We start from the raw sequence: 15,265 nt of genomic DNA on the forward strand, positions 1-15,265 counted from the left end.
GAGTTTGAGTCAATTGGGTGACAGAAAAAGGGTTGTATAAGCTTCTAGAAGTTACATGGGTTTTTCATTTCTTCCTGAATACATGGACACGCAGCACTCCTTTTTACTCAGTTCACAAACATGGCAACCCTAACTAGTTTAAACATTATTTATTTAATTTTTTGCTTTGCACCGGATAAGCATTTAAGCTTTATACGCTAATGAGAATTTTGATAAATTTCCAGAGGAATTTCATCTGTTGATTTATCATCTACCTCAAAATCCGGGCAAAACCATGCATTCCCAGCAGGTAATTTCATCACCATCAACAGGGCTAGATTTAATTTCACAGAAGTCAACAATATAATTGAGAATACACAAACCATCCAATGTGTAAAAGAGAAAGTGAAAATGATAAGGGTATTATGAGAATCATATGGATTATATTGAGAGAATGAGATTATTCTAAATTTTTTATAGGGTTAATTAAGAAATGAAATTTAATGATATAATTTAAGGGATCAAATATGGTATATTTGCTCGCATAAGGAGTTGAGCGCTGACATTTGCCCTTCAGCTCTTGGCTGCCACTTTTGCTGCCCCCATTATTTTTTTCTTTTTTTGGCAACAAAGCATGGCCAAAAACAGCAGCAGGAGACTGCCGTTTCTGTGCTGTGCCCGTGCTGGGCTCTTTATGGGCAATTATCATTTTTCAAAAGAGATTTAACATGACAAAATTAAGCACCAAAGTAAAGAATGATAAAAATCCTCTCCTTAAAGGTAATGTTTGGTTTAAAGAAAGGGGGAGATAAAAAGAGCGAAATGGAAGGAAAATGAGAAGAAACAAGTGGAGAAAAATAGTAAAATAAAATTTTATTGTTTGATTTAACAAAAAATTTAATAGGCGTAGGAAAGAAATTACAATTTTTTTCTTTAGATAAATTTATTATTTGCCTTAAATACTAAACTATCTACATTAGTAATGAAATATAATTTAATATCAATACCAACTTTTTTAATGTCAAAAAATCCTAAAACATTATAAATATGTGTGTGTGTTGATAGTGACTCGACAGCGATTGACTGTGGTCGACGACCTTTCGAAGGTAGTCCAACGACGATCCAACGACTTCGGCGACAATTAATTTATATTTTATATTTTTATATTAAATAAATCAGTTTATTTATTTTGTTAAGTTTCTTAAATCATTCATTAAATTTAATCAATATAAAATTATTCATAATATTAAATTGATAAAATAAAATTATTAATAATAAATATTAATAGCATCAATCAAGCTAAAAAGTTAAAGGATAATTTTGAAAATTTTAATTTTCAATACAAGAGGAATTTAAATTTTTCACTCCTGAGTGTGAAATTCAAATTCTATATTATGATGGATATTAAATTCTCATGAAAATTAAATTCTTATATATTTTGTCCAATCAAACAACAAAAATTACAATATAATTTAAATTACTTTCCTCCTCTCCTTTCTCTCCTCCCAACCACACACCACGAGTACCAAAATTAAGTTTTGTATCTAATATAAACAATCGTGCTAGGTATTTTCACTTAATATACAATTAAATTAACATTTTCACTAGATTATGGAAAAAAAATTGGAAGGCAAGAAAAGGAAAAAATAACAAGAGGATCCTAATCCCACAAAGAAATTGATCAGAATTGCATCATAGCGAAGAATTTTGATGTTATTTTACTTACAATAAACCTTTTTAAGATAATGATAAGACTTACAAATTCGATACAGAATAATATTTATGACTATAGGTGCCACATCAATTAGAATACTGCCATAACTTCTCAAGTGCATCATTTGCGAGATATAACAAATATTTTGATAGAACATTAGAACTTATGAGATACACTACTGTGACAAACTGGAAGGAGTCTCTTATACTAGCCAATAAGATCACTGCCATCCACCCAAGACAATTAACAAAGTACTTACCTTTTAAGTCAAAGGAAAAGTGGCATGCTTCATACCATAAACGACCTTATTAATGGGAGGCGAATGCCATCTTGATATAAGCCACATATAGTCAATTAATATATTCACTTTCTGATTTCTTTCCATCAAACAAAATACATTCAAAATGGTTTTGAATCTCATAATTTGGTATAAAATATAAGCGCAACAAATTTATAGAGCTATGAGAGAGTCTGAAACAAAACAACTTACCTCACTGAACCTTTTTAACCTAAGAGAATCAAACCTTGTTGAGGTATCTAACTTGAAATTTCAAAATACACAAAACACATTCTGACCTGACTGAATACAAGAAAAGAGAAGTTGGTAAAGATATCTTCCTGATGGCCCTCTAATGAAAGCATGGATGTGTGTACATCGCATTCCCTTCCTTTCCATATCACTCTTCCAATTGAACTAACCTTTTCTGACTCTCATCTCCAGAAGCACAAAAACCTCCCGCCACCCAAAAGAATAATATGAGCTATCCTTATTTTTCAAATTATGAGGGGTCTGACCTTTTCAGAAAAATTAATGGAAAGAAAGGAAAAGAACTGTATGTAGCATCGGATTAAAAGGGGATACAGAACTCACATTAGGGGAATTTCCCTAATCTAAAAGAACTGATAACTATTTTCTGCTATCAAGATTGCACAGCCAGCCTCTGAAGATGCTCAATGAAGACTTGAAGGCTCACGTCATCTGTGAAGATTATATCTGACCCAGCAGCAATCTCATTGGCATTGTTATATGTAGCTGATGGGTTCAACTTTGCCAATAAGAACCTTGCCTGCTCAACATGCCATTAAACAATCAAATCACAATAAGTTTTATTGGACAATAGTTAATAAAAGATTTCCAGAATATCAGTTCAACCACCAGGTCCACAATATCAAATGAATAATCGAATGTTTAGACATTAGAAGTTAGCCACACAAATAAAGCAACAGAAAAAGGTTTGATCAAATCTTAAAATTCTTCAATCCAAAGGAACTAAAATTCATGGTGTCAACAGGCGGTTTGAAGAGATAATAATCCAAACAATTGCATAATCGACAGAGGAGAGTTATTATTTTTCCATTTTTGCCTTATTTTAGAAAGCAGGAAGAACTGTTCTACACCAGCCAAATATATTATAATTATGTTAAGTAAAAGCCTTTATCCTTTATTTGCTTTTAATTTTTAATTTTTAATTTTATTTTTCTAGGCAGGTTCTTCATTTTTTTCCACATTTTTTCTTTTTTGGTATTTTCACTTCCTTCAACCCATCCACTATGATGCACTATTATGTGATAGATAGAGAATTACAAAAGACCATAAAATTTCTGCTCTGTGCCAATAAAAGATAAGAGCTTTTGCCTAACTACCAAGACATACAGTAAATCACTCACCAGGTCAATAGAGGTAAAATATCAGAAAAGAGGACAGACCAGCATACATTATGTAGAAGCATTTTTCTTTTTCTTTTCTTTTCTTTATTATTGAATGTAATTTCTAGAATGTAAGATTAGAATACTTGCACAAATTTTTTAGTGTTAACAGTAGGGGAAAGGCTTCTGTCTTATGGGGTTGCGCAGCTATGGCTATATTTTGGGTCCTATGGATTGAAAGAAACTTAAGAACTTTCGAGAACAAAGTGATGGAAGATTACATGTTTATTTGGGACAGAGTTAAATTCTGGGCTTTCTATGAGAGTTTAAAGATTCGTCATTCTTTTTTATTTTGATTAGTTGCAATGCAGCTATGGTGTAATATCATTAGTTAGAATTTCTGATCTTACAGGATTTGTAGCTCTTGGGCTTGGGGATTTTTGTCTTTTGTCTTTGTGGACTTCTTGTCCCTCCACTATGTACATTTCCTATATCTAATATACTTATTTTGTTTCTGAGTGAAGAAATAAAATAAAATAAATAATAATCATAATAATAATAATAATAATAATAAAAAAAAAAAAGAATATATTACTTGGTTGGTTTATCCTATATGTAAAGCTACTAGTTAGACCATTCCATAGCTGCACACTACTATATCTTAAATTCTGAACCATATTCAGAAGGCATACATTTTCTTAAAGAAAAATTCACTTTTGCTGTAAAGCATCAGAAACTAAAATCTGAAAAAGTATATACAGACCTGGGATCCATGCTGATCGCATACCACCAATCTAGGAACAGGAAAACGATCCCGAATGATCAGTTCAGCATCATCGTGAGGAGCTCGCAAAAGCTGCGCAAATGCCTGTAAAATAACGTAACAAGAATAAAATAATTGAAACCAACGTAAAGGTCATACTCAAGCCCACTAATGATCATTTGAAATTTTGACCAAATTCCTATCAAAGTCTCCAGATAATTAGTGGATTTATAAGAAACTCTAACTAAAATCTATATAAAAATTTCAACCATATCCAAGTCAAAATTTCTTTTGCAACACAACTGGCCATAATAATCTTAGACTTCAATGACAACCACAAATGATATTGTGGACGAACTCCAACATGTGATTCACAGCATAAAATATGCAATGTCGTGAATAGACCTTAATTAATGCATGGTTGAAATTCCCATTCAAGTGTAATGAACACCTCTTCATATCCTACGCTTAAGAAGACTCCAATCAAAGTGTTCATTTAAAGAACATTATTTCAAAGTTGTTGCTCTTGACAATTTGATTCCAATACAAAGTTTTTATGTCAATAAGATCAGTATAGCATCTAAATGCTCCCTCATCCTGCTACCAGGCAAAAGCCCTGCTGTTCCGTTAGCAATTCAGATGACTATGCTCATGGAGATGGCTCAGTGAAAACAATAATCAAAAGGAATACTTCGTTCGTGTTATGGTTATAGCTCAAGAACAGCTAGCAATTCATCTACCATAGCAAGACAACGAGGGTGAATCAGTAGAATGTGTGATTTACAGGAAATTCTGAAAACAGATATCAAGCCAATATTACTTCAGAATATATTCCTCAACCTCTTAAAGCTCACAGGATTTTGTAAAATACCAAAAGAGGAAAAAAGTAGTCTACAGAAATAACAGAGCCTTAGAGGCATCCATCCAATATTACATTAAAAGAAAGAATGCATTAATCTAAATCATTTCCATACTAGATTTGCAAGCAGGAGGTACTCAGTCTACACTTTCCCGAAGAAGGTATTATGATAGATTGTGTCAAGTGAGAGAACTTATAAATTTCAATAGTCTATTATAAGAAATACAAACACTGAACTGAGAGGCAAAGGGTAGTGGAGAATGTTATGCTCAAGAGATCTTCAATGTGAAAACTGAAGAAAATATTTATCTAGTCAAGTAGTTTTTCATGTGTTCTCAATGCTGCCTCTAGGACTTAGTGGCACCGAGGCATGAGCAGAACTATATGATTTGTAGTAACATGAGGTACAAGTGTCCTGCAGCTGCTTTAGGGAATATGCAGCCAATGCTTTTAAATGCATCACAACTTAAACTCGGACCCAGTCAAGTAGTATGCAGATGAGTATATACCTGATGTTCTGGTTGATTCTGGTAACCCATGTTACGCCATTGTGCTATTGTCATTCCATGAAAAATGACAACACTGAAATATGTATCCAGCAAGAGGATGCGATCAGCTGCAATGGAAGCCACATCTAACAATGCTGGTTGGGGCAGAGAATTGAACGAATATGATATTAGAGATGGTTGAATCATGACAGCAGCATTGGTAATATTTTCCCGGTTTAACAACATTCGAAAATAGGCAGTCTCATCTGGACTGTTATTAAAGACCTATCCCACGAGAGAGAGGAGCATATTAGGCATGCATATTTACATAAGGTCAAATAACTATAAAAACATAAATAGTACAGGAAAATAGTTACAAGTCAAATTACCTGTACAAATTGTGATCGCCGCAGATTGAACATAAATTGAGGGAACAAAGAAAAACTTGGGTTTAATGTGAAGGATGCTGGATCATCCTTACGATAGTCACCAAATTTGGAACAGAGACGAATGAGTGACCTGTCCAACCACCGAGTGGCATCAAACCCCTCCTGTTTAAAGCAAAGTCCATGATTAGGTAGGAAACATGGCTATAAAGGGTAATGGCCATGTTATGATAAAGAATGAAACTGTATAACAGGGGAAACAGGTTTTGTTTTTAATTTATTTTTATAAGGCAATTAATATGTTATGGTAAGAACTTGTGCAGTTATAGATAAAATATTAATCCCAATAATCTGACAAAAAAAATTGGTGGAGGCTCAATAATGTTTAATTTCACATGAAATAAAACTACTTGAACCAAACTTCAAGCCTCAAGTAGCTCAATTACTGTTTGTACAAAGATACATAACAACAACAATGCATATGTTATGCAATTATAGAGGGGATTTCAATCCGAAAATTGATATATGACCCTTAATGTTATTTACAGATGCATCAAAACTAGATAAAGGGAAAAGCGAGATTAAAAACACAAATAAATATAATTAAATGAATAGCAAAATAAATAAATACCTCCATTTCCATTTTCAAAGAAGTTAATCTTGCCATTACCACAGCAGCGGTCTCTTGATCAAAACCTTGTACCAGTTCCTGCAAAAATAAGTTTTCCTTTTCAGCATTGACACTTGGTTTGGAGTTTCTAAGGAAACCCTGATCATTAAGTAAGGAGAACCAAATAAGTAGATAATTAAGCTTCCATGACTCTCATGCATATATATCTTTACATCATATCAATGGGGCACCCAAACCAAACAGACAAAACAGCACTAATGAATCTAAAGCTTCAAAAAATCTTGAATAAGGAGAAGAAGCTAAGGTGTGGTTAATAGATAATTAAAAACTATCCAAATCATGTAAGAGTAAGACTGAGAAACTAAACTAACCTCCGAGCTAACCGCACTATCCACCCATTGTCTAGTTACGGTCGTAACCCTCAGCACTGACCTACCCTCAGGGCTTTGGAAACTGCAAAATGATATCGAAATACATAAGATCACAAGCAAATTCCACAAAAGATGTGTTAAAAATAGAGATAAAAGAAAATAACACCATCATACCTTGTCAGAAACTGCAAATACAACTGTGGATTTATGGTTCCTGGAGTATTTAACCTCTCACTTGATGAAAGATCAAAAAATACTGTCAAGCAAGTACTCTTGTCAAGGCCACACATTTTCCAAGCGGTAGTATTCCCCTCTCCTACAACAGTGTCAGAAACACTAGGTCCTTTCTGCAAGAATTGCAATAAGCAACATAGAACATCATTTACAGAAGTTCAATCCAGCCTTTTAGTTGTGGACAGGAAAAATAAGAATTAAAATATGTACATTATCATATCAAACAAAATAATGATCGAATACAGCCTAACCTTTTCTAAGGATGTGCAAGGTCCAATAATCCCTTGAATTTTGATGTCCTTTGAACAAATAATTTCAAGTGCACCACTGGAAGGGGAACAAACAATACGTTTAAAAGAATAGAGAATACTGAATAAATGTATAAAGCCAAATGAAATAGAAAAACAATTTTGGTTGTTGTTAGGCTGAGCAAGTAACCATATGGTAAGAACAGCAAAGACAACTTCATATGAGTAAAACCGAGAGAAAAGCTAGAATGAATGGCAACTTCATGCAAAGTACATAAATAATTGAAGGAAGGTTAAAGTAGTTTCTGAGCAATTAAATTTAACCAAACAGCAATCAAACAGAATTAAGTTATGTGGCTACCACTATTTCATAGCAAAATTACATTTGCTAGACTTTCCAAGATCAAAACTGCTTAGAGAGAAATGATAAGATTCTTGATGATTTCTGCTAGAACTGCAGAGCCTATGGGATTCAATAGTATGTCCCTCCTCTGTTTATACAATGCCAGGGTAATTTCAAATGATTAATTAAAGAGTTATTCAGGATGCTTTGTCTGGGAATCATCCCCTTTGCCGATCAAAGCTCCAAAACTATTGTATAACTATACAGCTATGACAAGTTCCACTTTCCTTCTTTACTCATTGAAAAGCCTTAAAACTTATGATCTAGTCATTATTTCTGTTTCCAGCTTAATCATATTTACATTTCTTTTCGAGAAACATTAATATTATCAATCAAGAATGCCTCAGGAGCTTCCTCCCAGTGTTCACTTTTTTGGAAGTCTAAGCCAGCAGCTACAGCGTCCTGAGATTTATTTCAGAATTTTCTCCTTTTTTCTTTCTTCGCTCATTAAAGACCTTATCATGCTACTCTACCTCATTTTCTCAACGTTCTTCTTATTCATATTGCATACTAAAGAAACCACAGTCGCAAATTGATTCCTCACAAGCGAACAGCTAAATCTGGAAGCTTTAGAGTCAAAACAAAAAGATTGGAGCTCTGAAGCGGCTGCTCGCCTAGTAAAAGAATTTCTCAACTAATTACATTATAGCAAGCAAAACTTCACAAACTACATAGGTGTTGTTGAAACTATAGGTATTATTGAACAGGTAAAATATGACTCAGAGCCTGATTGTTTTTGACTAAATACTTGCCGTTAATGTGGCCGAACGTAATTCATTTAGGTAACTAAGTCTGTTTACTTTTCAAACTTGATGGGGATTTTCGATCATTTTTAACAGAACACAAAAAGTAATCATGATAACTTTCAAAAGTAAAAAACTTCATTAAATTCTCTTCAGAAAATGATCCCTAACTAATCTATGTAAAACATATCACTTTCCCTTCTTTTAAAAGTAGTAGACATCTATTAAGTGGAGTCTTTCTAAGGAGGTCCTCTTTTCTCAAGGTCTATTCTTTGTAAGAGGGGGTTGGGGTCTGTTCCCGGTTCTCCTATAGTTCGTGGATATCCATTATCAGGTTTTTCTGTAGACTTATGGTCCATTTTGAAATTCATACTATTACACCATTAACACACTTGATTTTGTCTTTCATATCAAAAGAACAAAAAAGATAATAATAAAAAACTGGAGTTCTTCAACATCAAAACTTAAGAATTTTCTGCATGCAGTATTCAATGAGTTTTGCTCTTTTAAAAATTGTCTTTTAAATATACACACACACATTTCATATAACACCATAAACTCCAACAAAACTTATATTAAAACAGTTTCCATTAATACTTATGAGTAAAATAATATTTTATTTATGTTTTCCCCAAGATGGTTTATTTATTATTTAAAACTTTTAAGGCCACAATGATTTTCAGATTTTTTTCAATTTAAAAAAAAAAATATCTCTGCACCACCTTTCTTTTGTCATATGTACATCTAACCACTACAAAATTTTAACATGTACTTTGCACCACCTTTGTTTTTAAGCTTGCATCAATTAACCACTTTGACACTAAAAATAACCATTTTACCCCCAAAATGAATTAAAAGACTACTTATTCTCCAAAATTTTAAAAAATAAAAAAATATAATTATAAGAATACCCCTAAATTCAATAAAATAAAAAATCTCAAAATCTAAGATGATAATTTTTAAATGAAATTATAATTATAAAAATAACTTCTTGTAATTATAATTTTATTTATTTAGTATAAGGAGGCTCACAAAAATTAACATAATAGAAAGCTCCCTATAATTATTTTAAACTTCCCTATAATTAATATTAAGAAACTTCCCCATACAAACTAAATGAAATTATGATTATAAAAAATTAATATGATAATTTTTAAATGAAATTATAATTATAAAAAATTAACATATTGGATTTAAGATTTATTTCTTTTATTAAACTCAAAGATATTCTTATAATTATAATTTTTTTATTTTTTAAAAATTTGTAGAATAAAATTGTCTTTTAATTCATTTAAGGATAAAATGGTCATTTTTTAGTGTCAAAGTGGTTGATTGAAACAAACTTAAAAACAAAGGTGGTGTAAAGTACATGTCAAAATTTTGTGATGGTTAGATGTACATATGACAAAAGAAAGGTGGTGCAGAGATAATTTCCCAAAAAAAGAAAAAAAGTCAAGTGCAACTTTATAATCATTACTGACAAAGAGAAGGAACTAACTACAAATAAACAAACACAAAAAAGCCGATCTTACAGAAGAACTCACTTGAAACAAAGGCCGAGAGACTGCTCTCCGTCTTCAAATATACGCTTGAAAGAATCTTTAAACACAGAATGGCCAAAACTTTCTGCTAGAACTACAAGGCCGCCAGTTTTCTCTACCGCAACTTTCATTTCTGCAACCCCAACCTAAAAGATTTCATTACCCAAGAGAGCCCGAGTCACAACAAAATTTCTATAATCTTTAATGCGAAAACACCATTATTATTGATCAATTGAATCATTCTTTCCAAAATAATTTTTTTTTCCAACTCATAAATAAAGGGATGTAAAAGGAAACAATGAATGGAATCATAAATTTCTTCACAACACCCAAAAATATATTGGTAGTCCGTCCATATGCATACAAGAAACTTTGAAACACATAAGCACACAAGGAAAAAGGGCAGCTTCAAATAATTGTAATGAAATATGCAGTAAGTCATCAAAACTTGTTATGGATCATGCTTGAAAAGCAAATTCCTCTATAACAATAAGCAAACACTGCACTTGAACTCCAGAAAATGATCACAATTTTTTTATGTGCTTCATGCAGTTGTAGAAAAGTAAACCACTGACATCACCACTCTCACTAAACTAAGCACACAGCAACACTCGAGTAACTGGAAATCTTTAATCATTAATCACATAAAACAACCTGAGAGATAAATAAATAAATAAAAAGATGACCTCAATATGGCTTCAATGCGGATAATAAATTTTTAAAATATTATCCTCAATCATTTCAAATATCTCAGGTTCCATAAGTCAAACAGTTTCCATGTATCTTAGAGGCCTACTGCGATTTTTTGTGAAACTATACAGTGAGAAAAATTTAGCTCTATCAGTCACACCATTTGATTTCAGAAATCGTTAAGAAGTGTAAACAATGTTATGGCAAGACTAGTAGATCATGCATAGCCATTAAGAAATGATAACAGTTTTTCTTTATCAAGAAAAAGTTAAAAGTATTACAATAAGATAGGTGTTAATATCAGGTATACTGCAGACCAGGGGACAGAAAATCAAATGCAATAATGCAAGTCACTAGAAACAAAAACCAATAATCCAATTTTTTTGCATAATAAATTTATAAGACAGCCAACTAGATTGGATTCATACAATGAACTTCAAGATGGAATATTCATACCTGATCAAGTGCAGAAGCAAAAAGGTCTAAGACATGACCTTGACTAACCAACTGTTTTGCAAGACCATCATAAAACTTGACTGCTTTCTTGAAAAATGGAGCAGCATCTTTGTCAAGATCCTTATGCGACCGCACAGGTTCTGATAAATCTTTTGATACAATCTGCAAAAGTCTAATAAATTAATATTTTTATGATTATCAGAATTTATTTTTAGTTAATACATATTTGTGTCCCTCCTTCTTATCCGTTCTAATTACAGATGTAATAACCCAATAATAATAGAAATTACAACAGCATAGAGACAGGAGAGAATCAGATGTAGAATGGGAAGAACATTAAATATTGTATTATTTTTATTATAAGACTTCAGAACTCGTCTGCGAATGTATTTCAAAAACAAATTTTTGAAAACAAAAAATACCAGCAGAAACTCATCTAAAACTAACATCCAAAACATACAAAGATTGTGTTTGGTAGCATGTGCAAGGTTAAATCCTTTTTTCTCCTTTTCCTCTACTTCTTCATGCATGACTAACTTAAAACTAAATGTAATAATCTCATGTCAACTTTTCTTCTAATCTCATTCCATAAAGTAAATTTATTTTATCAAACAAAGCTACCAATCTGACTACCTGGTGTAATGTACTAATGTACTCATATCTTGTTCACGCAAATACACAAGGGAGAATCTTACCCTCACAACTTCTAAGGGTGCGTTTGGGATTGAGGTTGGACAGCTGTTGCTTAAAAGCTACGGCACTAAAGTGTTTAGTAAACAATAATTCTTGTAGCTTAGAAGTTATTTTGATCTAATTTTTCACTTGTATGATAAAAAATCTATTATATGTTTAATAATTTTGTCAAAATTATTATTTAAAATTTATATTTACCATATGTTATTAACTTTTGTTTCATAGTTACGGTTTTTTTTTCCACAACAGTGGTAACTTAAAAGTTACAGCACCTTAATCCCAAATAGAACCTAAATACACAAAATACACTATTGTCAATACATAAGGCTTCTACCCATATATGACATCTATCAACCCATAAATCCTATTTAAATAAACAAAATACACTATTGTCAATACACAAGGCTTCCACTCAAATATGGCATCTATCAACCCATACATGCTATAAAAATCAGTGGTGTGCCCACATATTTGTTTATGTGTTACATGAGTATTTTAAAGGGTGTCCTTAGCTCCCTTAAGCTTTTAAAATGGTAACCAAAAGCTCTAGGGAGCACATTTTCTATGATTAATAGCTTCAATCTTGATGATAAATCAAGAGTACTGTGCAAATCACCAAATGAGAGGAAAAAAAAGGGTGGACAAAACCATTGCATAGAAAATAAAAGGAATATCAAACATGATAATGTGGCTGATGATATCAGAACATACTGTAATAGGGTATCTAAAAAAGATAATGTTAAAGGATTACAAAGCAAGTTGGTTTGGATAAAAGAAATCATCATGTTCCTCACAAGTTCCATCTTTTTATTTTTTGAAGAAACAGCAACATTCCAGTTTCATGGTTTTCCCAACTTAACGCAGTGTTTCATGAAAAAGGTTGTTTCTCGTTTTCCAAATCTTGGTTTTGAAACCCATTAACGGACACGGTTTTAATTCATTTTCAGATTTGAAAAAAAAAATGGAGAATGATGCTGAATGGAACTGCAACATTTCACTCATTCCAAAACTTTGCAGAATGGACAGTGCCTCAAACAAATCCCCCTGATATTATTCAATCATAACAATTTAAATAAAATGGAAATTTGTTAGCTGTTGCTTGGAAAAAAATAAGTATAATGGCCACAACCTAGATCTAGCCTAACCGAATTGGGGTTTTAAACCGCAAAACAGAAATCCAGATCAAAAGACAATTCTTTTCCTTTTTAAGGAACAAATCATGAAGCAGTAAAAGCAATGGACCATGAAAGATGATAAGACTACTCTTGTATTGCCACATAGTTAACATCAACGTTGACAGCAATTCTATTCGTTAACTTAAAATTAAGGATGTACAGCAAACACAATTAGCTGATGGCAAATTATGATTGAAGACTCATAAAACGAGTCATGTCTAATATTAATTCAATTGTCATGATACCAAAGAAATGATTCCTAGCTTCAAATAATAAAAATAGAACAGAACGAATCCAGAACCAAATAGTTGATAATATAAAATGAATTACCGTGCCTGGCCCTTCGGTACATGGACCACCAACCAAAGCAACAATTCTAGCCCCAGTACCAGGCAAACAAGCACCAAGCAAGCCTGTGGCAACACTAAGAGCCACACCAGTGCAACGTGATGGACGGGTACGAGGTGCAACAGGCCACTGATCGGGTTGCAACTCATCCAGCAACTACAATTAACCAAAAATGAAAAGTCAGAACAAGCATTAAACAATTCACATTTTAAACGCACCAAAAAAAGAGAAATTAAAAAAACACACACACACAAAGACACAGACCGAATTGAGCGTGTATTCGCATTCAGAAGCAGGCAACAAGAAACGAGAGACACCCGAATTGGGAAAGGCATTAGGGACAGCAGCCTTCTGGTAGCCTCCAGCAGCTCTCCGTCCCGAAGCAGAAAGCCCTAATTGCTCCAAAACCTGATCCTTTGAAATCTCTTTATTGCCCCTGAAAACATACACTTTTGACATGTCCGAAAATCCCAATTCATGCACGTGAGCTTGCGTTCCAAACGTAACTAACCCCACCATCGCGTTATCCGGCAACAAGCCGATCGCCCGCTTCAACTCGGATCTCGCATACCCCAATTCCTCCTCGATCATACACGTGTCCAGCACGAACACGAAGACGGGAGATAATCGCGGATCGGGATTAGGATTATTCGGATTTTGCATACTGTGAGGGAGTGTGTACTCCACGGTGGTGTACTGCGGGTAGAGTTCGCAGGGGAGGTTAGTTTCGGAAATAGCGGCATAATGCGGCGGGAAGTGATTGCGTTGGTAGCAGAAGGGGCAGATCCAGATCTTGGCAGTGAAATCAACACGGGCGAAGGCGTTGAGAGCAGCGGTGCAGGTCTTGCAACGTAAAGGCGCGTAAGGGAGCGTGGGGATGTCGGGATGCGAACGGATCGGGGAAATGGAAGCGGCGAGTGGGATCACACACTTGGAGGCTTCGACTTTGGTACGCGGCCAAACGTTCCACGTCATACGGACTCCGTCGATTCCTTCAGGATCTGTGCTGGCCATTTCCGACATGATGGATAATTAAATTGCGTCGATTGTGATGATGAAAAACTGAGCGTTTGTTGAATTTTTTATCTTTGAGGAAGAAATGGCGACCCCAGTTGAAAAGGGAGAGAACGGGGTCAGGTGGTCACCGAGATGAGAGCAAGTGAAGAAATAAAATTAGCATGAGTCAATAATAATATGTGGTAAATAATTTTTTTTTATTATTGGTAAATAATTTTTTAAACATTTTAGTAATAATATTTGATGGTCGGACTCGGAGACGGACGACGATGGCATTTGTATAGGTAATTTTCAATTGTATACTATGATGCTTCCTTTGTTATGGATTATTATTGATAAATAATTTATTGATAATATTCGATGGTCGGAGACGGACGACGGTGGTATTTGTATCGGTAATATTCAACTGTTATCATGATGCTTCCTTTGTTATTGTGTTCCATTGGATTTGCTGTGCCCTTTGTGATTTCTAAATTAAAAACGTAGTTTACTCCCTCGAATCAAATATATCCATTTTTCTTTCAAAAATGACCAAAATAACCTCACTTGCATGAAATTTAAGAATGAATTGATCTTACTAATGATAGACCAATTAGAAATAGATATATTAAGATCACATTATATGAACCTTCTATATTACACATCAACATCATCATTTATGTCATTTAGTTTTATTGACATAGTGACTATTGATAGACTGAATTATGATAGTTGTAACAAAAACAATTTTGATCTTATATGGGTATAATTGATGAACCGAATTGATTATAAATACATTTCGATAAGGATAATAAAATTGAGTTCATACAATTATTGTTACAAAGCATGTTATAAGTTTATATATATGGCTCAAGTGGGAGACTACTAGATCCTTAATTC

General features: G+C 33.3%; 1 protein-coding gene across 1 annotated transcript; it reads right to left on the reverse strand.

Moving 5' to 3' along the window:
* Positions 1-2,040: 2,040 nt before the first annotated feature.
* LOC18033324 (protein transport protein SEC23) lies at positions 2,041-14,541 on the reverse strand. The gene is made up of 12 exons (XM_006420986.2): positions 13,634-14,541; positions 13,352-13,525; positions 11,154-11,315; positions 10,011-10,153; positions 7,324-7,399; positions 7,013-7,185; positions 6,839-6,920; positions 6,468-6,545; positions 5,840-6,001; positions 5,472-5,735; positions 4,104-4,208; positions 2,041-2,760 (listed from the first exon to the last, which is right to left on the reverse strand). The coding sequence occupies exons 1-12, from the start codon at positions 14,390-14,392 to the stop codon at positions 2,614-2,616; spliced, it is 2,325 nt and encodes a 774-aa protein (XP_006421049.1). The 5' UTR covers positions 14,393-14,541; the 3' UTR covers positions 2,041-2,613.
* Positions 14,542-15,265: the final 724 nt, after the last annotated feature.

This window comes from Citrus clementina, unplaced genomic scaffold (genome assembly GCF_000493195.1).
Source record: "Citrus clementina cultivar Clemenules unplaced genomic scaffold, Citrus_clementina_v1.0 scaffold_9, whole genome shotgun sequence".
Classification (NCBI taxonomy): Eukaryota; Viridiplantae; Streptophyta; class Magnoliopsida; order Sapindales; family Rutaceae; genus Citrus; species Citrus x clementina.